Below are 24,604 nucleotides of genomic sequence, written 5' to 3' on the forward strand. Positions count from 1 at the left end.
ACTCCTCAGATATTTCTGAACTGTGGGACTCTGGATAAGTCTCTGCTTCCATTTCTTCATATCTAATTTTTTTTTAACAAGACAATACGGTTAAGTGGCTTGCCCAAGGCCACACAGCAAGGTAATTATTAAGTGTCTGAGGTCGCATTTGAACTCAGGTACTCCTGTGCCCCCTTCATATCTAACTTGAAGATTCTACTTCCTAGGGTTGTCATGAGATCAAATAATATAATCCTTTTTTTAAAAAAAAATTTAAAAACACTATAGAAAAGCTTATTATAATATACCAAACTCTAAGACCCACTCTGTATTCATTATGACCCCAGATTGCCTCTCATTTCTTAATGATAATGCTCTGATTGGTGAGGAAGAGGACATGACATGGGCCACACTTAGGCACAAGAGGATAGGAGACTCTGTGGAAGGGAGATGATTGTTTTTAAATCTCTATTGATTATTTGATTGTGGATTATTTTTAGGACATGATGTTTCAGCTGCTCCGAGGTCTGGATTTTCTTCATTCACACCGAGTAGTACACCGGGATCTGAAGCCACAGAATATCCTTGTTACCAGCAATGGACAGATTAAATTGGCTGATTTTGGCCTTGCCCGGATCTACAGTTTTCAAATGGCTCTTACCTCAGTGGTAAGTGAGAAAGTGCTACTTTTGTGGAGAGGACTGAGGGGGGAACATTCGTTCGTACTCTGAAAAAACCTCTTATTTTCCTACTATTAACCCACTGATAGGCATCAAAGGGGGATCTCAATATTTAACATTATTTCTAAGTCTTCCATGTGATATTTGCATTCATGTGTGTGGAATGGAAGTGGAGTGAAAGCTCATTTAGGACATGAACTTTTATAGTTTTAATCTATTTGTCTTCAGTGCATCTTGGAACCTAGCAGACAGGCACTTAATAAATGTGTTTTGTGTGAATTCGTTCATTCATTCCATGTTGGATTGGTGAACAGAGGTGATTGAATGTCCTTGCAGAGAGGTAAATGTCCAAGTTTGTAGTGGGCACAACGTGTTGCAAAAACTGCCTGTTGCTTTTAGCCACTAAGGAGAAATCAGAAGTTTCCAAATGTTCCTTGGCAGCCACAGCTGTTTTCAGGTCCCCTTTCTACCCATTCTGTCACGGATGGGGAAGAAGGCGCATGATAACCATGGCCCGTTGGAGACATGTGGCAAAGCTTAAAAAGGAAGATGACTAGGAACCAGAAGCTATTTCTCTCTGTGGTATTCCATTCAAACGACTGAATCTGAAAGGCAACCATCCAGAGCACTTGGTTGAACCCACATGGTCTGCCCTGCTGAGGACAGCCCTACATCTATTTAGATTAGAAAAGATCTACTGGGGGGTCCTGCTGCAATTTGGACAGAAGAACAATCATTCATCATTCCAGTATCTAGTGGACACCTCTCTTTCTCTAGGGTGCTGATAGAAAACTCAGAGCCAAATAAAAGCCCCTTTCCTTAAAAGGCAAGCTTTGTGTTTATACTAATGAACGTTTGCATGAGGGGGAAATAAAAAGGACAAAGTCAGAGAAAGGGAGGTTTTTCCCTTGTATCCCCCCTTCTTCCAGAGGCACCTAACTTCCAGAAAAGTACATGAATCACCTCTCACAGGATTACCTCTTTTCTCTGATATAATAATATAACAGTAACGATAATAATAATAATAATGATAGTAGTGAGAAGAAGAAGAATGACAATAACAATTATGGCAACGATGATGACAGTAATGACAACAATAATAACAGTAGTGATGACGATGATGATCGTATAGCTAGAATTTATGTTGTACTTTCATACATCGTTTATATATTACATTGTAAAACACTTCACATCTTATCTTCATCAGATTATTACTTGAGAAGAAAGATGGTCTTTTGTCTATTTTTGTATCTTCAATGCTTAGTGTAGTTTCTGATACCTAGAAGATACTTAATAAATGCTTTTTGATTTAGACTGTGACTGATCCTCACACCAACCCTTTTAGATTAGTGCTATTATCTCTATTTTACACTGAGGGAAGCTGAAGCTAAAGTGTTTGAGTCTCTTGCCCAGGATTACATAGTTGGGAATTGTTTAATCTGATATTTGAACTTAGATATTCTTGACTCCAAACTCTGTATTCTAAATACTGCACTGCCAAGCTAAGAATGTTGTTATTGGTTTGTTGTTTTAGTCATGTCCAATCCTTTGTGACCCCATTTAAGGCAAAAATATTGCAGTGGCTTTGCCATTTCCTTCTCCAGCTCATTTACCAATGGAGAAACAGAGGCCAACAGGTTAAAGTCACTTGCTTAAAGGTCACAAAGTTAAAAGGTCTTCCTGACTCCAGGCCTGGCATTCTTATGCACTCTGCCATCTAACTGCCCAAGCTAAAAATTAGTAGATAATAAATACAGCTAGAATTTATTTAATAGTACTTTCAGTGCTTTGTATAGCTTATCTCATTAGATCCTCACACCATCTCTGTGAAATAGTTGCTACTATTTATTTATACTTTAAAGATGGTAAAATTGAGACTGAAAGTCTTTTAACAACTTGCCATCAATCTGGATAAAAAGCTGGTTCAACCTCAGGAGTACCATCTCTGGCAATTGGGAAATCAATGAGCATTTACTCTTCCATCTTGCTCTGTTTTCCCTGGTACAGAAGAATTTCTAAGGTAGATTCTTCTGGATGTTTCACCATTATTTACAGATCAACCCTGATTGAACCATATACACATTCTTCCAACATCCATATAGAGAAAACACAGCATAGGAAAAGTTCAGCTGTTGACCAGGGCAAGCCCTCAAAGGGCCTATTAAAACAACAGCCTTGGAAACGAGTAGGTCTGCTTGTTTCCTTCACTGGGAAGGGTGAGGTAAGCTTTAGGCTTCCCTAGGAAACTGTCTTGTAAGTATTGTTCCCTGCCCTTGGGAGAAGTTTGAATAGGTTTTATGATAACAGAGATACATAGAGAGGGCAAAAGGAAGGGGTTGGGCTGGTTACATAATGTCAGAGCTGAATGGATGGAGCCCAGCTATCCAGTCCTCTAATTTGATTCCAGAAAACGTACCCTGAATTCACATGAACACAATGCCCATTGGTAAGGCAGGGAATTCTGGCTGGTTTCTATTTTTGTTACAATTTTTTTTAATAATTAAATTTGAGGAATGATAGCAAGACCAGTCAGCATATAGGATCAATTAGCGTTCTCTTCTCTGCTGAAAATTGATATGACCAGACAGGAAAACACAAACAGATTACTTCATATGCAAAGGAATAGAGAGGGACAGGCATAGAAACCTGGTTTTCCACAGTATCTTTGCCAGATGTCAGGACTTTCAGGTGGTACACTTCCAAAAATTCTCAAAGCTGGGGAGAAGCGAGTGCATTTACAACTAAAAAACAAAAATCTCTGGAGGAAATGATGTCTGCTTGAAGTTAGATGGCAGCTCCAAAAGATGCTTTTTTTCTAATTTCTCTATTTCAAGGATCTGGAATCATATCATCCATCCATCAGTGCAGATCTCAGTCACTTTATAAAATAGCAAATGGTCTTCAAGAGCCACTTTAGCCAAAACAATTTCTGCACTTCTCCCAGCTTAGCTAGGTTGGTCCTCAGGCAACTGTCTTCAGAGGATCTACTAGAGTTCCTTTGAAGTATTTGAGAAGTCATCATCGCCTCACAAGGAGAAGGCATCAGAGGAGGACCCCACTAGCCCAGGGGTTAGGAGTTGAAAAACACTGAAATTCTGTGAAATTCATATAATCTATGAAATCTATAAATAATTTAAACCATTTTTGAAAATGATCCATGAAATTCAAGTAATCTATGAAAATCTATGAAATTTGAATAATTTTTCTTTGCCCTGGGGTTGGAGAAGGTACCAATCAATTTTTTTCTTATAAGTAAAGAAAAAATGTCTATTTATTAATGTGCTGATACAGATGCATACACATTAGAAAAGTCTTATTACCAAAATGATCACTTTCATATCCATTTTTGAAGGCAGAATCAGGATGCTGTTGTGCTAGAACCAGGAAGTTCTGGATTCACATTTTTACCTCTGACCCATTCTAGCCTTATGAACACAGACAAGTCTCTCAGTATCTCAGTGCTTTAAGTAGCAGGACTTGAACATTGCAAAGGAGGGGCCAAGCTGCATTAGTAGAATACCAATGAAATCACAGATCCAGTGCCTTCTTCCATATTCATTTTTTAATAGTTGTTAAGAAGAAAAGTTCTATTTTTTCACAATCACTTTCAGGACATTATGCTAGAAGTTAGTAACAAGGGGGTAGATGATAAAATGATATGTACTCAGTGTTTTCTTTATTTAAAGCAAATTAATAATAGAAGTAAAAGCAGCTGACTTTTAAAATCTTTTTGAGACCTTCAGGAAAGATATAGCTTGATGGAACACTTTAAGATCAGGGACTGTTTGGCAATGATTCCATGTTTTTGGAATCATTGGTAGAGAGAATTTGCTGTTAAAAGTGTTACCTTCATCAATAAAATCACAGCTCCAGTCCTCCTTGTCTTCAGTGCTTTACAAATAGTAGGCACTTAATAAGTGCTTATTGAATGATAACATGAAAGAATTATCTTGAAATAACTCACTTGAAACTAATCTCTCTTAATTATTAATGGAAACATTTTGTACTAGACCTTTGATTTCATCATCTCTACCAAGAGCTGTACTTTCTATGCCACTCAAGAGTTTGAAAGGTTGAGACTTGCCTAGGACCACTGGCCAGAATGTTTTAGAGGCATTATTTGAAAACCCCAGTCTTCCTGGTTCCAAAACTAGTCCTTAATCATTCCCCTGTCTCTCATGAAGTTATTTTACTTTTTTTCTCTCTCATTTTAATTTTAATTTAGGTTCCTATCCTACCTGTTGGACATCTCCATTTATGCACAGCCAGTTGGTGACATGTGGATTCATTAGAATATATAACTTAGGACCCATATAGGACTCTATATTATATGTCCGATTCACCTAAAGGTTTTAAGATCCTGACAGAGTCAATAGCCTTTTTTTTAATTTACTTTTTTTAAAGATTTTATTTATTTTTAGTTTTACAATTTTTCCCCTATTTTTGCTTCTCTCTCCCCACCCCCACAGAATGCAGTCTGTTAGTCTTTACTTTGTTAACATGGTTTGCATTATTCTAAGTTGAATGTGATGAGAGAGAAATCATATCCTTAAGGAAGAAAAATAACGTATAAGAGATAGCAAGATTACATAATTAGATAACAGTTTTTCCCCTAAATTAAAGGTAAACTCCACGGCTCTTTCTCTGGATACAGATGGTATTCTCCATTGCAGACAGCCCAAAATTGTTCCTGCTTGTTGCAGGAATGAGCAAGTCCATCAAGGTTGATCATCACCCCCATGTTGCTATTAGGTTGTACATTGTTTTTCTGGTTCTGCTTAGTCTTACTCAGCATCAGTTCATGCAAATCCCCCCAGGCTTCCCTGAATTCCCATCCCTCCTGGTTTCTAATAGAACAATAGTGTTCCATGACATAGATGTACCACAGTTTGCTAAGCCATTCCCCAATTGAAGGACATTTACTTGATTTCCAATTCTCTGCCACCACAAACAGGGCTGCTATGCATATATTTATACAAGTGATGTTTTTACCCTTTTTCATCATCTCTTCCGAGTATAGACCCAGTAGTGGTATTGCTGGATCAAATGGTATGCAACGTTTTTGTTGCTCTTTGCACACAGTTCCAAATTTCTGAGTTCACAGCTCTATCAACAATGTAATAGTGTCCCAGATTTCCCACAACCCTTCCAACAATGATCATTATCCTTTATGGTCATATTGGCTAGTCTGAGAGGTGTGAGGTTGGTACCTCAGGGAAACTTTAATTTGCATTTCTCTAATAAGTATGATTTAGAGCAATTTTTCATATGGCTATGGATTGCTTTAATTTCCTCATCTGTAAATTACCTTTACATATCCTTTGACCATTTTGGCTTTTTTTTTTTAATTTGACAGAGTCAGTAGCTTCATTGTATAAATTGAAACAAATTTTTGGACATGCCAATGTGAGAACTTGTTTTCTTGATTATGCATCTTTATTTATAAGGACTTTTTTCTCTTTTCAGAAGAGAAAATAGATTTTTTTCATTGAAATTCTTTAAGGTCTTTATGAAAGCTAATCTCCCTAGAACTGTTGGATGATTCATGTTGAAATTTACAGTATTTTCCTGTGCAGTAAAATACAATATGAGTCCTTTTCATATTCAAGAGAACTCCACTGTCTTACCCAGAATCCAGTAGTTTCAAGTTTCTGAACCAAAATACAGACCCAGTATTACACAAACATTTTGAGTTCAGTGCCCCCCCCACTATGCCATGCTACCTTTTCCTTAATCTTGTACCTACATTTTCTCTTGGTCTACTGTACTTGTTCTAATCTCTTTCTTGGCCACAAAGGAATGGAAGGAGTTGAATATATGAATTGAATGTCTCATAGTCAAGCAGAAAGTGATGGTTCAGAAAGAATGCAATGTTTTTTGAAATTTGATGACTTATTTGAAGACAGAGTTATTTTTTGCCCCTAGAGTCTTTGGGGTTTGGCAAGCAAAAGAAATGAGATCATATTACTCAATTCTAGGATAATTGACAGCCCTTAAAAAAAAGAATTCCAATTTCATTTTATCCTATAGATTTTTTTTAAGTTTTCAAACACGTTGATTACATTAAAGCATATGAAAAGAACTCTAAAAGCAAATAAGCTCAATTTAAATGTAATGACTAATCAAAAACCTTGGAGAACTACTGAATAAACATTTCCCTCCCTTTGCTAGAGAAATGGAGGTTCTACAGGTGCTGAATGCTACATACACTCTCAGACACAGTTTCTTAGCTCTTTTTCAATAGAAGATCTTATTGGAGTCATATCAGGAAATGATTAGTGTGAAAAATAAAAGGCATCAACAAAACTTCAAAATGTCTGTATATTGATGGATGTGCGTATAACAATATGTAAAACATGTATATGTAACTAACCAACAACTTGTATCCAAATAACTACTTTCTGACAGTTGAAGCTTTTTTATCTTCCTAGGAGCATGAATTTGTGCCAGGGCAGCTAGGTGGATAGTACACTGGCCTTGGAGTCTCGTGGACAAGAGTTCGAGTCCAGCCTCAGACTTGACTCTTACTGGCTGTATGACCTTGGACAAATCATTTAACCCTGACTGCCTCACATCCAGGGCTATCTCCAGATGATTCTGGAGGAAAAAGTGAGGTTGGTGATTTAGCACAGCACCCCTCACTTAAATCTAATTCATGTGCTTGTCATGGCATTACCTCCCTGATGCCATGGTCTTCTTCAAGAATAAAAGACAAACATCTATGAATATGTTCATGTTTACACATGGAGAAAATGAAAAGATTTTAAAATCGTGACAATAAAGATCATCACACAGAAAGTCAGGAATGGATTTACTAAGCCATAGAAGAAGTAGGAGGAAGATGAGGAGGAGAATTCTTATCAATCACTGGCATCTGAGACTTACAAAAAACTCATAAATTATATCACTTGATTCTGATAACAACCTTCCTAGGTAGATAGAGAAAATATTATCCTTATTTTATCAATGGAAGTACTGAGGTTAAATGATTTGTCCAAACCATTATAGTAATGACACACCATGGAATCCAGACATTTATCTTTCAATTTCCTTTTATGTCTTTGTCTTTCCCCAAGATGCAGCAAAGCTTCTCTTTCTATAGTAAAATCTCTATTATCCAGAATTGAGTGGATATCAACCTTTCTTGGAGGAAAGAGCTTTCTATCCAGCTGAAGATTTGACCTTTGTTATACCAAACTTTAAAAAACAGATTTTTGATAGCAATATTTCTAAAATATATAATCTGTGCAACCTTGCCTCCTCAAGGAGAGGAGGCAAATCATTATATGATTTAACTTTTCCTTGACAACTCAGGGTCATCATGAACCTTAGTCATTGGTTTTGCCACAGATAGAGCTCTAGATGCAAATGTTGATGCTATGAGATGGTTTCCCTTTTTCAGTCAGAAAAAGAAATGGCCCTCCTTGTTTCTAGAATTAATCTTTCATTCAAGTCCTCAGTGTTCTTTCCACCTGTGCTTCTCTCAAAATTTACCACCAATTTAATTCAGACCTCCATTTCCTCTTGTCTGTAGTATTATTATGGTATCCCCCTATAGTCTTCTCCCAAGTCTTGTTTTTCCATTCTTCATCCTATCCACATATCACTGATAGATTAAGTTTTTGGAACCTTAGCTCTGATAATGTGCCCCCTTCCCTAATCTCTCAGTAACTCTGTAGGCTCCTAAATAAAGTCTTATCTTCCTTAGCCTGGTGTTTAACACCTCTCCCACTGTTTATTTTTCATGTGTTGTCTCCCATCTAAACCTGACTTCTTTCTGTTCTTCAGTTTTAGCCTCTCCTTTCCAGTCTCTGTTCTCCCATACCTAAGTGCTTTTCTTTCTCCTTACTCTCCCTGTCACTTTCCAAATGATGAGAAGCTTGCCCATCATTCAAAACTCAGTGCAAAGACTATCTCCTCTTTGAAGCTTTCCCAATTTCCACAGCTTAAAAATATTCTCTCTTTCCTCAGATGATTAAAAATCTTTTGTCTCTCTCCTGTACATTTATAACATTTCTCTTTTCACTTTCTTCTTTGCTTATCTGTGAAAAGATTCTCCATTTATGGACATCATATGCCATTCAGATCCTTCCTCTCCTGACCAATAAATAGACCAATTCAACAGGTGTGATCTGAGGATGTTTTTCTTTTGCTGGATTTTGGAGAATTACTTCCTGACAAGGAATAAACTGGGTGAGGGGAAGGAGATTGCAAGATTTATAGAAATTCAGTGACTTGAGAGCTGGACTCAAGATAATGAATATAAACAAAAATGTGTACTTAAGCATCTGTGAGAAACAATTTCTCTGTCCTCTATAATAACAAAAGTCTTTCCTTCACTAAAAATCTGTGCTCTATATCCGACTTAAAACTTCTCCTTTAGTCTTTTAATACTTCACTCTTTTCATATCATGTTGACTCAGATAATGAGATGTCCTTCAAGCTTAATGCACTTCCCCTGTTGTAACTGACACCTAATATAGTACCTAATGTATCTGGCTATGCACCATGTCGGCTCTCTGAAACTATGAAAAATGGATTTCTCTGACCTTTTTTGGTGTATCAAGCTTGAAGAACTGAGGGAGTCTGGAATGTATCCTCCTAAACATGTCTCAGGGAGGTTCTTTCCATTGCACACAAACGCCACAGAATATTAGCTCATGCTGGTAAGATGTCCTGGCCCCCAAAAAAATATTGTAAAGGGAAGATGGCTTTCAATATGATGACTTACAGAAATGAGCAGCATTGTGAAAAATTGAAACATCTATTTTATCTATGATTGGAATAAAAAAAATCAGATTTTAGATTCTTGAACCTATTCCCCTCAGAGGCATGCAAGTTTTTTTGGCTCTGAAGATGGGGGGGGGGAAGACACAAGTAGCTCAGATCAGCAGTAGATTGAGAGCTAAGTAGTTCCCTTTGCTTTCTGCACAGCCACATTGGAGCATAAAGATATTTTTTAACTAGATTGTTTAATTATTGTGCTCGAGATTGACTCTTTTTCTCCTTTCTTTTAATCCCTTCCACTTAGCACAGAGCCTGGCTTAAGAAACATTTCTCGTCCTGACTGAGTCAGTCTCCATCCTTGACTGACTTTGATGGAGGTGCAGTTCCTCTGATCGCCACTGACCAAGTGCATAGGCCTCCTCAGGCACTCTGTTGTGAATACAAAGATTTTGTGGAATTTGTTGTTTCAATCAAAGAATGCATTTAAAACCTTAGAATTTTCAAACTGAAAGAAAAGTTAGTGACTTTTTGGAGCTGCCCAGATGAGGAAGAAATGTGCTTCAAGTCATACAGAGTCAATTTGGAAACTGAACACTCCCAACTCCCCATATTTTAGCCTTTAGGATGTAAATGCCATAAGGACCAAGACAGTTCATTTCTGTCTGCTATCTGGTAGCTAGTTTTTAAATATTTATTGATGAATTTTTGGTCTGAATTTATCATTTTTTGAAGTGGGATCTATAATCTTCTAGCTTGTTTTTAATATATAGATTTCATAAGAAACTCCATATATCAGTGATGTTTTAATTCTATTGTGAATTCCACTGAGGGATAAAATTCCATTATTGATTATCTCAGCCTCTTTTGTTATCATAGGAGTAGATCATGTCTGTGTCACTCTCCCAAGTGTATAGAACTATTTTTCTTCTAACAACCCTATGAAATTGGTATGAGGATTGCCATTTTGTAGATGAGAATTGGAGGTTTAGGGAGGTAAACTTCTTTGTCTATAATTGCACAGTTAAAAGGGTCCATTTAATACAGCAAACATTTATTAATAACTCATCTAAAATGACAGTGAAGCAAAAGGACCAACTACCAGGGGTATTCAAATCTGCCTTCCTCTCTCAGCTAACTTATTAATGTCTGTGGATATTGAATAAATGACTGGATATTTTATGCTCAGTTTCCTCAATTGTAAAATTGGGGAGGGGGTAATAACACCTGCCTCACAGGGTTATTGTGAGGGTTGGATGAGATAATATTTGTAAAACATTTTGCAAACATTAAAACTCCTATATAAATACTAATTAATAGAGGAAGTAGTACCAGGGAAGGCAGTACAATTTAGGACTGAGTTAACAGAAGGTGGGACTTTAACTGAGACTTGAAACAACCTGGGGAGGATCCAGGGAAGGATATAGCCTTTGAAAATGCAGAGTTGAGAGAGTAGTTGAAGGAAGACCATGACATCAGGGAGGTAATGCCATGACAAGCACATGAATTAGATTTGAGGGAGGTAGGGCTGTGCTAAATCACCAGTCTCACCATCTTCTCCAGAGTCATTTGGTGGGCCCAGTGACCAGATATGAATCAAAATGACTGGAGATGGCCCTGATGTGAGGCAGTTAGGGTGAATGAAGTGACTTGCCCCAAGTTCACACAGCTAATAGGTGGCAAATGTCTGAGGCTTAATTCGAACTCCTGTCCTTCTGACTCCAAGGCCAGTGCTTTCCCTATTGTGCCACCTAGCTACCTCTGAGAGAGTGAGTATCAATACAAGGAAAACCAAGGAAACTGGTATCACTCAATTAAAGATATGTGGGAGATTATGTGGTGTAGGAAGACCCAATTAAGATTGGGATTAAGAAGAACTATAAAAATTAATCAGAGAATTTTATGTTTTATTCTTGCCTTCTTCCTCTCTACTCTGTCTCGATGTCCTTCAGACCCTGGGTCTCACCTTCCCTTACACTTTACAACTTTAGGACCTTGCCATTCACCTTTTATGAGTTTTCTCCCCTAATTAGGATGTGAACTCCTTGAGAATTGAAACTGTCCCATTTTTCTATTTATTTTCCCAGGACTGTGAAAATGATTTCATTAATTTAAGCCCTTATTAAGTAGAAGTCTTGACAGAAAGGTGCTGGCATTTCTGCCCTCACTGAGCCTAAATTCTATTGGATACCAAAGAAGAAACTCCATTCAAACATTCTCAACTTTGAATCCACTATTCTTTCCACTCTTTCTTGGTGATTTAATCAAATTCTTAATTGAAGAATAATATTCTGTAAAAAGTTTGATCTGGAGCCATTTGTCTGTTTTAAATGTATTTTCTCTGACTGATTAAAAAAAACTCAGATGATGTGGCTCTTTCCCACCCTCCTTGCCTGGGCTGTTGCCATTTATTATTCAAGGCCAGGTCAAGGCATACAACATTATCTACAAGCCACCATTTTCTTTTGTGCTGGCAAGGTGGGATGCTGGGAATGTTTTTAAGTCAAGCCCAGACTGCAGTTGGCCATTCCTCCATCATTGGTATTGAAGAATGTGAATTGTTTCTGTTCTTTCTGGGATATCTTTGTTTCCCATATTGATATGAGGTGACTTATGACTTTAACGACATTTCAGTGTAAATTTAAGTGATGTAATTCTATTCAGCAAGCATTTATACTAGTTTCTGGGGAACAAAAAGACAAGGAAACAAACAGACCTTGCACTCAAGGAAATAATTTGTTACTAGATAGGGGAGAGGACAAAAGATAGTATGATACAAATGAATATGTTAAAAGGTAAACTAAGGTAGAGGACAACAAATACATATAAAACGAGACACCTAAAGTATAAAGTGAATATTACAAATATATACAGAGTAGCTAATACAAAGTGTTTGGGAGAAGGTTGGGGCACTAGGAGGAATTGGAGGAGCCATGGAGAAGAAGCTCCATCTTACTTTTTAAAAAAAAAGAGGTGTTCTGCGAGGCAGAGCCAAGGGGAGAGTGCATTCCAGTTTAAAGGCATGGAAAGGAGACATGGAACATTGTGTGTCAGAAATACAGAGAAGGCCAGTTTGGCCAGATCTCAGAGTGGAAGGGAATTAGAGTAATATACATTGAGACTATGGAAATAAGTTAGAGCCAAATTATGTAGGGCTCTAAAAGCTAAACAAACAAGAGTTTATTTTTTATTCTAGGGGCAGTAGGGAACCTTTGGGGCTGATTGACTAGGGAAGTCCCATAGTTTTAAGGAAATCTGACCTTAAGAAAAAGTTTTTGGTTAGTGGTGTGCAGAATGTGCTGTAAGAGGGACATCAGATAATCAGTGGAAGACATTAATAGGAAATAAAGTAGGTGGTTCAGTAAGTAGATAGAATGCCAGACCTAGAGTCAGGGAGACCTGAGTTCAAATCCAGCCTCAGGCACTTAAAAGCTGAGTGATCCTGGGCAAGTCATATAAATCTCTGTTTACTTCAGTTTCCCTATCTGTAAATTAGAGGTAATAATTGTACCTAATTTAATTTTATCAAATGAAGAATTGAAAAGCATTTAGTATAGTACCAAAACATCTACCTACATGCATACATACACATAAATATATATATACACACACATATATACATATACATGTATGTATGTATGTATGTAAATATTAACTATCATTAGTATTAAACTTAGACTTGGTCCACATTGTGAGAGGCTTATGTCAGGCTAACAACTTTTAATTTTATCCTAGAATCCAAGAGTTAACCTCTGAAGGTAGTTTCCTTCAGACCACATCTTTTAACAAACATGGAGGAAAGATGTGAAAATGAGGAGTGTTGAAAAGGTGCTGGCTTTGGAGTCAGAAGACCTGTTTTGAAGCTCCATCCCTGCCTCTTTGTAGCTGTTTGACCTTGGCTAAGTCTCTAACCTCTCTAGACCTCAGTTTCTTCATCTCTAAAATGAAGGAACTAGTCCAGATGACCTAGGAGGTCCCTTCTAGTTCCAAGCTGTGATTCTACTTGGAATTCCATTTGAGAGAGTTGTGGATGGTGCATACCAAAGTAAAATATACATATCAAATACACCCTACATTTAAAGCATCCTCCATTCCCAGCACACCTTGGTTTAAACACCACTGTGATTGCAGACTTAGATCTGAAAGGAATCTTAGGTCATCTAGTCTACCTCATCTTACCCCCATTTTACAGACGATTACACTGAAGAGTCTAAAGGGGCTTAAGTGATATCCATGGAGGTAAGTAGCTGGCAGAGACAGGATTCAAATCCTGATCTTCTCAAGGCTCTTTCCTCTATACCATGGCTAATTGCATTGTGAATGTGGGCTTTATGCAATTGTGTCCTTGGAATGGTGCTGAATTGGTTATTTCCAAGTGATAGGGTGAAGCAGGACCAGAAGTTGGCTGAACAATGTCATCATTTACTAGAGAAAATAAATTGTTTATGCTTGTTTTCCTCTTCGGGCATGTTATATTTACTATGGAGACCTGGCAGGATTTGCAACTCTCCTTGGGCAGCATACTCGCTCCCACAGAAGCCTCCTGACTGTTGCCAGCACATACTGAATAAATCAGGCCAAGAGCCTCACGGGTGAATATAATGGAAAAACCCCAGCACCCCAGCCATCTCATCCTCTCTGGGGAAAGCCAGGGAACACCTATCCAGCCGGAAAAACTCCTGAAACTCCCTGCCCATGTAGCCCCTCCATGCCATGACTCAACCAGTCCTGTTGGGTTAGAATTTTGTTGTTGCCAATACCCATTTCCTAGTTAACAATGGACTGTTTGTGTTGGTTTCATTTTCACTTTCACCAATAAAGGAAGTGGTACACAATGGGGGCGATGCAAAGTGCTGGGAACAGATCATGTTGGGGGTTTTTTGTTGTTTTTCAGTTTTTTTTTCTTGTTTGTATTCAAGATTCCCAGGGCTGGGTGGGTACATGGGTCTGGCCCAAGCCAAAACAAACAGAAAAACCCATCCAGATTCTCAGTTGTACATTCTCAGTAGTAATAAAAATACATCTCGTCTTCCCATCAGATATGTTCATGGGACCCAGTGGCAAAGAAACACACTGATTACCATTGTGGACATTTCTTGCCAGTCTGAATGTCCTAAATTCTACCTTTTACCAAAGGCTTCTCAAGAGGGTGGCACAGATCAGTGCTTGTGCGTTGAATTCTACCTTGTTTATTTATGGACTCAATTAGAAGACAGCCCACCATGTTGTATAAGACAGTCATTTGTGGACCCACCTAATTGTAGTTCTTCTCATGCATGGTCATTGTTACAGATTAGATCTCAGTGAAAATAGTTTAACTTCAGTACTACTGCTTGGAGAATGTTTTATTCTGGTGTTCTTTCCCTCAGTGCAACTGTCTACCCAGGTTGTCACATCACAATAAGATTTGGGAAAGACCTGTCTTTGTATCCCAACCCTAGGGAGCTCTGCTTTCTTTGAGATTGAGTCAGCCTTGAACAGTGAGAAGCAAGCATCATTGTCTAAAAGTTGCTTAATCATTCTTGTGTCCCCTTTGGATTACGTTGCCCATCTGATGAAGCTGAAAGACCCCTTAGAAGAGTACTTTAAAATACATAAAATACATAAAATTACCAAGGAAACCTGTCATGTTGAAATATTGTTGTACAGTTCTTTTTCAGTGGCGTCCTTCATCATCCCATTTGAGGTTTTCTAGCAGAGATACTAGGGCAGTTCTGCCATTTCCTTCTGCTCATTTTACAGATGAGGAAACTGAGCCAAACCAGATAAAGTGACTTGCCTAGAGTTGCACAGCTAGATTTAAATTCAATGAGTCTTTCTGATTCCAGACCCACCACTACATCCATTGCATCATCTAGCTTCCCTCATATATATGTGTGTGTGTGTGTATGTATGTGTGTGTGTAAGAAATGTACACTTATATACTTATATACATTTATTTTATATGTAATTAAAAACATATTTTTCTTCAGGTTCCCAGAACACCAGATCTAGAGAGTTGTTTTCTGCAGAAGGTTCTCAGGGACAATGACAGCCAGCTGTTATTTTCACTATCATTGTAGGAAACCCCCCCCCCCATCAGTCTATACAACTCCCTCAAATCTCAGTTTGCTTTAATTACCCAATAATGAAGGCTTATGCTTTCCCTCTGGGATCATCTCCAATTTATTCTGTAGGTATCATGTCTGTGCTTGGCTATTAACATGTTTGCATGTCCTTTCCTCCATCATATTGTGTGCTGCTTAAAGGTAGGAATTGTTTTTGTAATTTCTCTGTATCCCCAGCCCTTTAGCATGCTGCCTGCTACATAGGAGAATCTCAGTAAATGCTTGTTGCCTTCAAAGGGATTTTGTAAAGGGGGCAACACCTTTTCACATTTCCTTTAGAAGTTGGTTGGGTGTTTTTGTTTTTGTTTTTTTAAAGAAAGATTTTATTTGTTTTGAGTTTTACAATTTTTCCCCTATTTTTGCTTCTCTCTCCCCACCCCCTACAGCAGGCAGTCTGTTAGTCTTTACTTTGTTTCCATGGTTTGCATTGATCTAAGTTGAATGTGATGAGAGAGAAATCATCCTTAAGGAAGAAAAATAAAGTATAAGAGATAGCAAGATTACATAATAAGATAACGGTTTTTTCCCTTCTCCTAACTTAAAGGTAATAAATAGTCTTTGGTCTTTGTTTAAACTCCACGGCTCTTTCTCTGGATACAGATGATATTCTCCATTGCAGACAGCCCCAAATTGTCCCTGCTTGTTGCACTGATGGAATGAGCAAGTCCATCAAGGTTGATCATCACCCCCATGTTGCTGTTAGGGTGTACAGTGTTTTTCTGATTCTGCCCATCTCACTCAGCATCAGTTCATGCAAGTCCTTCCAGGCTTCCCTGAATTCTCATCCCTCCTGGTCTCCAATAGAACCACAGTGTTCCTTGATACACATACATCACAGCTCATCAAGCTATTCCCCAACTGAAGGACATTCAACTCAATTTCCAATTCCTTGCCACCACAATCAGGACTGCCATGCATATTTTTGTACAAGTGATGTTTTTACCCTTTCTCATAATCTCTTTGAGGTATAGACCCATTGCCCCTTGGGCGTAATTCCAAACTGCTCTCCAGAAAGGCTGGATGAATTCACAGCTCCACCAATTTTTTTAATGGAAATTGTTTTTATGTAATTAATTTTTTTAAATCAGATATGATCAAAGTTTATAAAATATATGATGAATTATTTTAGCATTTCAGAGATTCAATCATTCACTCAGCAAGCCCCCTATTGATCTGTGTATGAGCTCTGAGTATCCTCCTTTAACTTTAGCCCATTGAAGTTAGTTTTCTCCAAAACTAAATTAACTTAGATAGTTCTAGACTTGTAATAGAGAAATAGCAAGAAGAAGAATTGTTGTTGTTTAAACATTTATTACTAACTATGGGGGGGGGCGATCGAACCTATGGATTCATTTGAATTTTATCTTACCTTTAATTTCTTTCTTGGGTTCCAGTAGATGTTTTCCTTTGCATTGCGAGACTTACCTGTATTATTACAAGTCATTTTCTAGAAGATAAACAAAGTCCTGACTTTTCAAAGAGTATTCCCCATCTCCCATCTTCCATTTCACCTAACCTTACATTTCAAGTTAGTACTTGAAAACATACCTCCTTCTTGTCAAGAATCAGGCATTTGTGACATTAGAAAATTCTAACCATATTTTAAATAGAAAAAAATAATTAGGACACATCAGTAGTAGAATGATTACTACCTATTAAAACTATATGTCCATTACCACACAAATCTTTGTATAACAATTTTCAAGCTCCAGTATTGCCCCCTTTGTTTCCAGCAAAACCAAAACCAAATAAAGCAGTTATTAATTAATTGGTATTCCTTAAATGGTACAATTACCAAGGTGCCTTGCTAGTTGCCATGGGGAACAGAAAGATATGAAACATGACCCTGGGGGTCCTTTCTGGAAGGACAGAGGCAACATGTAGAAGAGAAAGGATTTGGAATTAGTGGTTTATGATGTTAAAACCAGCTTTGGTATTTACTACCTGTGTGGCCCTGGCCAAATAATTTTTACATCTCTGAGTCTCAGTTTCTTCAGTGGATGAGCTCTGAGTATCATTCCCAGCTCAAATTCATTGAAGGGATTTGTCCTTTGGGTTTCCCCCATCACCTTCTTGCCTTGGGACTTAGGGAGCTTCATGAATACATGTTTGTGTGTATGTATACATTCACACATACAAACATGTACGCACACATAGATCGCTGTTATTGCAGCATCTCTGGAGAGAAAGTATAGTTGGCTTCATTCGCACTTTCTTGCGACAGCCTTACTTCTAGTGGCACTAATCACAGGAAGTTATTTCATGCCTAAATATGCATAGTTTCTTAAGTTCTGGGTCCAAGGTTCATGTTATTGGAATTCTCTATTGTCCCATGTAGGATATGTAAAAATTCTCCTATCCGGTGTGCTGCATACCAGATGAGAGGCTGGAACAAGAAAATGTTTTAAATATGCTTGTTGTTGATGAATTTTCCAGTGCTTCAGAATCTTGGGAGTTTCATTTTTTGGTAAAAGGGTGAGGTTCAATTCTTTTTAACATCCCATGAAGTGGTGTTAAAATTTATGAAGCCCTGCTCAAAGATCCTGGTGCTGATTGATCAGTATCCAGGAAGAGTCAGAGCCATAGCTAGGGTTAAAAGACTGGGACCATGCTTTAAGAGACAAAATTGTAATATATAGGTCTTTCCATTTTCAGTATGTGCAAGGGATTCCATCCCTGAGAAGTGGGATGATTTTGTCATTCTAGTTGTCAAATTTTAATGAACATTAAATCAGCTGAATCAAAATTTTAATATTATAGAATTACCATGATATCAAAGATACCCTTACTGGATATTTGCTCATTCTTTTTACCATCACTTCTCTCACATTGATTTTTGTCCAACATGATCATCATGGCATTAAACATACAGATAAGTTTTATTGCAGCAGCTGATATCAGAATTTTCCAAGGCAAGGAAAGACAATAACATTTATTAAGTTCCAACTGTGAGTCTGGCACTGGGCACTTGGGGGAAACAAAAAAAAAAGGTAAAAACAGTTTCTACGGCAAGGAGCTTCCCATCTCATGGGAGAGACAACCTGCAAACAACTGTGTATAAATAAGGTATATATAGGCTACCTGGGAACTTTTTGGATTACTAGGTATGAACAGTGGAACTGGAATGGGGACCTCTAGATTGCTTCTAGATGGGGTCTCAACCTGCTGAACCCTGTATACATAGGTAATTCAGACAATAAATACTCATATGAGTAGAGTTTAGTATTTTTTAATAGCATCTTTTATGGCAGAGAAGTAAATGGTGGGGGGAATTGTGGGGTTTTTTATTGTTTTTGATTTGTTAAAACTCAATTTCTGAATATGATAATGATTTCCTATTGCAGGGGTCAAATGTAAATACCTTTGGTTAGCCTTTCATCACCTTTGCAAACCTGACACCATCCAGCCTTCCCAGTCATCCTACCCTTTGCCTCTCTCCTTACACTCTGCTGGCCACCTCCATTTGCCTACTTGTTTCTCACATCAAACATTTCCATCTCTCGTCAATGCCCGGAGTGCTCTCCCTCCTCATCTCCATCTCTTGGCTTCCTTCAGTTTCCAACTGAAATTGTACCTTTTGCGCAAAAAAAAAAAAAAAAAAAAAAAAAAAAAAAAAAAAAAAACCCTTTCCTAGTTCCCCTTAATGTTAATGCTGTCCCTTTAACATTTTCCCCAATTTATTCTTTATATATCCTTTGTACACAGTTGTTTGCAGGGTGTCTCCTCCATTTAGATTATAAGCTCTTTGAGGACATGGATTGGTTTTACCTTTCTTTGTCTCCCCAACGGTTGGTATATAATAGGTGCTTAAAAAACTCACTGTTGCTTTCCCTTTGTACCAGCTGTTTCTCATGAGTATGATGCCCCCATTATCTTCTCCACTCTTCTTCTTGGTAATCCTTGGTTTCTTTCAAGACTCAGCTCAGATACCACCTTTAGCTTCTCACAGAGCCATTCCTGATCCTACTGCCTTGGGCTCATTTTGTTCATCTTCTGTATACATATATCTGTGTATACATCATCTACCCCTTTAGCATATAAGCTCCCCAAGGGCAGGGATTGTTTGCTCTTTGTCTTTGCATCCTCAGTACTTGGCACACTGTCTTCTGTATGTTAAGTTCATACTGAATGCAAGTTGACTCTTTAATCACTTGAGGACCACTTGGGGTATCTCACCTTAATTCTTTTGTGGCTCTGGCTCAGTCACTACCCAGAATCCTTCTTTGGTGCTTAGTAACTCCTGGCATCTGACCCAGATGGTAGTCCCTAAGGGTATTGCTTTGGAGAAGGTAGAGTGCCATCTCTCATGCTACTGTATCCAAATGCCCCTCAAGCCTCGGCATCATCCTGCCCCTAGACAAACTCTCCAAACCTCAGCATTGCCCTCTAATGTGCAGATGAGAGCCAGGCACCCTCGGGCCTTATCATCTGCTCAGCCACTACAGTGGAAAGGACTTTTCCATTCACTCATCAACTGACCTTTTATGTGCTATTCCCCCAGATTACAGCGTAAATTTCTTGAGGTCAGGGACTCTTGCCTTTTCTGGTTTTTTTCCTCAGAGTTTGGCACAAAAGAAGCACTCATTATGTGCTTTTTATTCATTCATTTTCAAAGTTGTAGCCCAATATCATTACTTTGATTTTATAAGTCCTGGGAAAAGTGCCATATGGCCTCGAAGTATTTTAAATATTTTAATCAATTAAGTTCTGTTTTGAGAAATTGACAAGATCCTTTTAAAGTTATTGGAAACGCCCTGGAGTTTCACAAAAGCAGGGTTAGGAAACCACTGCCCTTGGGTACCATTTAGTACACTATCCAACTGGAAGGAATAGACCCCATTCCTGTAACATTATGTACAGATTTCTCCCAGAGGCAACTCTAAAACTTTTATATTTTTTGCAGTTTGTAAAATTGTAGAATTGTAAAATACGAAACAGGCCTTGAATATATACCTGCTTAGTTACAGGGATCGCAGGAAGCAAAGACAGATGATCCCTATTCCTTGTGTGTTTGAGTAATGATAAATGGTCACCAATTTTTATTCTTTTTGTCAGACTTTTGTATTAATTTGACAGTTGCTCCTTCCTTCCTGTCTTGTTTGCATCATCATTTCATCTTCATCATCACTGTCATCACTATTATTATTATTCCTATTTCTGTTCTGTACTTGGCAGCTCTCATGATAGGTACCTTAACTGATGAACTACCATGCTGTTGTTTTTAAACGCTTCTTAATTCTGCACCTCACGATGTAAATACATCTTTTAAAAATTCTCTGAAATGTTTGAATGTTAGATCTGCGATTAACCTGTAGAGATGATCTAGTATTTGCCTACTGAGTCCCAGGATATTTTACCTAAATGAAAGAAGAGAAAGAAGTTTTAGTAGAGTTTGCTTTTGTTTTGGTTATGTTCTGAAAGCTTGGAGAGGGCAAAACAGACTTGCAAATATAGAAACCACCAAAACAAGAGAGTTTAGTCTCCACTGCTTGTATCCTTTGATGCTGATAAAAAGTTACCCAAGATTCCTATTCTACTGTAGGCCTTTTGTCTTATTTTTTTTAATTCATAAAGATATCCTCTTTTCTTTCTCCCTTTTCTGCTTGGACTGATAGCTTTTTTAGAAAGGATACTGGTGCCTTGAAATGGATGGGAATGTTTGGGAAAATGCAACTGGTGAACTCCAGAGTTCCGAGGCCATGGAGAGATTTGACGGGTTACATCAAAGGCTATCTACACCTTATGTAACACAGGATGATTTCCACGAGGTGGGGACTGGACATGGTATCAGTTCTTGTGGGAAAATATGCTTCAGTGACTTACTGGCACTGGTTTTGGAATGTGGTATTTAAAAGTACCTTTTTACAGTGGGAAAGAATTCTGTCAAGAATAAACAGTCTGACCTTGTTAAATGGACCAAAGTCTGTACATAACCTAGTTCCAGAAAACTAGTTTTTACTAGTCTAAGGGGGGGGGGGCAGATTAAAATAAATGTAACTAAACTTTTTTAAAGGATAAGGATAGTTTTAATTAAGAATTTAAAACAAGTTCCTTCCCCCCAAAAGAAAAAAAAAGTAAAATCATAAATTACAAGCTAGATAGACCAGTAGCAGTCATTGGGTTCAAGACACTTATTTCCTGATGAGACACCAAAATACATAGAAAGCAAATGACTAGTCTTATAGATGGTAGAACCCAGGATTTGGACTCAAGTCCTATTTCCAAATCCATCCCTCTTAGAGTAAGCTGACCTGCTTCCGTCTCTGAATTGCATTCAAGTATAACATAGAACAATTTTTCTATATTAGTACTAAAACAATTTTAGAAAACTAGTTTTGGGGTAAGGGGAACAGTAGCAAGATCAAGGGAGTTGAGGCCTTATTATAGTCAAAGACTATTAACAACAAAAGGAAAAGTGAACAGAGAAAACTGGCTATGGAAAAGGAGTATGGAGAAGTAGTCTTTAACTGGAACAGAGAGTGGACAAGAATGAAATCAGGTGTGAGTGGAGCTAGAGCCAAAGCTGCCAGGTATCTCAGAGACCATATAGGCCCATCCCCTTATGTTACAAATAAGGAATATGAGACCAAGGTCATAAAGGCGTAGTCCTTAGGAGCAGGATCGGAAGTCTTTGTTCTTTCGTTATAGATACCTACAAATTCATCTTCACTTATCACCTTTACTTCCAGAAAACAGATTTTTCTTTTAAAGTGATATTCTCAAAAAACAGTATTTCTCATGGGTCATCATAGTAAAAGGGGAAGTAAGTACTATGGAATTTTGTGGACAACAATTACAATTGTGATTGAAATGTGCCAATACCCTGTGGTCCAAGTTTATATATTAAGCTTAAATTACTTTTAATTAATTCATATTTCATGGAATATTTCTTAAGTGCCCCCACCTTCTATGTTCAGTCATTCTTACTCTCCAGTAGGCAATATGATGAGAACAAGTGCTGTCAATATGATGTCAGTATAGGAGAGAATAAGAGAAGGCCAGGAAAAGGTAGAGAAAAAATACCCTGAGATATCTTGACTGGGGAGAGATTTTATTTTTCATCCAGGGGAAGGCCAGCTTGAAGGAATCATCTCAGGAGAGATTCCATCTGTCTGGGGCAGTTATATGTAGTACAATGGATAGAGTACCTGCCCTGGAGTCAGGAGTCCAGCCTCAGACACTTGATACTTACTAGTTAGGTGACCTTGGGCAAATCACTTGATCTCATTGCCTTGCAAAAATAGGAGTTGGCCGTGAGATTCCTACAAGGCAGTTCTAGTATATTTAAAACAGTCTCAGTTACCAAAAAAAAAAATTCTATTTCATAGGTTAGGAACCTAATATATTTTATAGCCTTTTGCTTTTTGAGGGGTGTTTTTTTTAGACTTTTGGAATATGCCCATGACTTTAAGATAGTAGATAGTGTCTTTACCTATTCAGTATAATAAATCCATATGTCATATGTTACATCTGAAAGATTTGGTAAATCATATGAAAATTTCTTTTGTAGGAATTTTGGAAATGAATATTTATGCCTACAAATAACGTTCAGTATTTGGAATCTAACAGTCCAATAATACTAAATAGTATTCTGTCCATGTCAGAGTGAAATCGTAGACTCTGGTGATCACTTTAATTATTCATAGGATTACTTGACCTCAGAGAGAAAAAGAAAAAATGGGTAGACAAAATTTATGAGGAAGCAAAGTTCAGCTCAATCTAAGGAAACACTTTGCAAGATTTCAGCTATCCAAGCTTGGAATGGTCTTATTCAGAAGACAGTGAGTCCATTGTCACTGTACGTTTTTAGGGCACTGGACCTGCATTTGACAGAATTGTTATGGCACAGGAGTTATTAATTTGGGGGGGGGGGTCCTGGACCCCTTAGATAGTCTGATGAAGCTCCAGGGCCTCATCTCAGAATAATACTTTAAACTGCACAAAAATAAATATGGAAGATTAGAGTCAGTTATCTATCTGGCATTTATTGAGGCATATGCAGAGCACTGGACATACAAGGAAAGACAAAATCAGTCCCTGCCCTCGAGGGGTTTTAATTGAATGAAGGATTCAGTATGCAAACCACTGTACCAACAAAATATATTCAGGATTAATTGGGCCCAGTCTCAGACTGAGAGTTTTCTAAAGGAAACCAATTGTATTGAAAAAAGTATATATTTTTTCCATCCAAATTCATGGACCCCCTGTGGAACCCCAGATTAAATTTCCTTGTTATAGAGGGAACCAAAGCATTTGGATTGGGCCACCACTGTAAAGGCCCTTAGTTTGAGTCTATAATTCAAGAGATAAAATTAAATTTTATTCAGGAGGAAAAACTGAGTAGGACCTGAGCACCTTGTTTCTTAGGACTAAAAAGAATGTTCATTTAGTTTGTAGATAGAATTATAAAAGGGCAGGCAGATGGATGCAATGGATAGCACCTCCAAGATGGGAGTTGGCAAGAATTGAGTTCAGAAGTGACCTTCAGCACTTACTAGCTGTATGACCTTGGGCAAGTCACTTAACCCTTTTGACCTCAGTTTCCTCATCTATGAAAATGAGCTGGAGGAAAAAATGGCAAACCACTGTAGTATCTTTACCAAGAAAATCCCAAATGAAGTTCTGAGGAGTGGGACACAACTGAAATGAGCAAACAATAACAGAGTAGTGTTTAATTTCCATCTTGGCAAATTTTGGAAAGGGAATCCATATTGAACCAGAAAATAAAATTATTCTATCTTACCAATAATTTAAGTTTATGACAATATTTTACCAGAATAAACACAATCTGGCCTTTACCTGAGTTTCCTGGATTACTAATTTTTTCTTTATATTTAAAATACAAACTTTACTTGAATCCTGTAAGGATTTTCTCCATACTCTGAAAGTCAAATGTGTTTCTGGTACCCTGTTAATAGTATATTAGTGTGTGCTGAAATGGCTGAAGCCTTCTTCCCTTTCTGTAAGATTTATTTTTCACAATTTCTAAGATCCTATTCTCACAGAAACTCAAATTCATTTCTGGAATTTTGATTTTAAAATAATGTTCTTTCAAGGAAAAAAGTTTTATTAATTACTTTTGTCTTTGCAGCATTGTCATTTCTAGACATATCC

At 37.7% G+C, this 24,604-nt stretch overlaps 1 protein-coding gene across 1 annotated transcript in view; it reads left to right on the forward strand.

Moving 5' to 3' along the window:
• CDK6 (cyclin dependent kinase 6) overlaps window positions 1-24,604 on the forward strand; it is a 262,890-nt gene that overhangs the window by 118,161 nt on the left and 120,125 nt on the right. The window contains exon 3 of the mRNA XM_074192808.1: window positions 480-647. Coding sequence (XP_074048909.1) covers window positions 480-647 — 168 coding nt within the window. The remainder of the gene's footprint in view (window positions 1-479; window positions 648-24,604) is intronic.

This window comes from Macrotis lagotis, chromosome 7, assembly GCF_037893015.1.
Source record: "Macrotis lagotis isolate mMagLag1 chromosome 7, bilby.v1.9.chrom.fasta, whole genome shotgun sequence".
Taxonomy (NCBI): domain Eukaryota; kingdom Metazoa; phylum Chordata; class Mammalia; order Peramelemorphia; family Peramelidae; genus Macrotis; species Macrotis lagotis.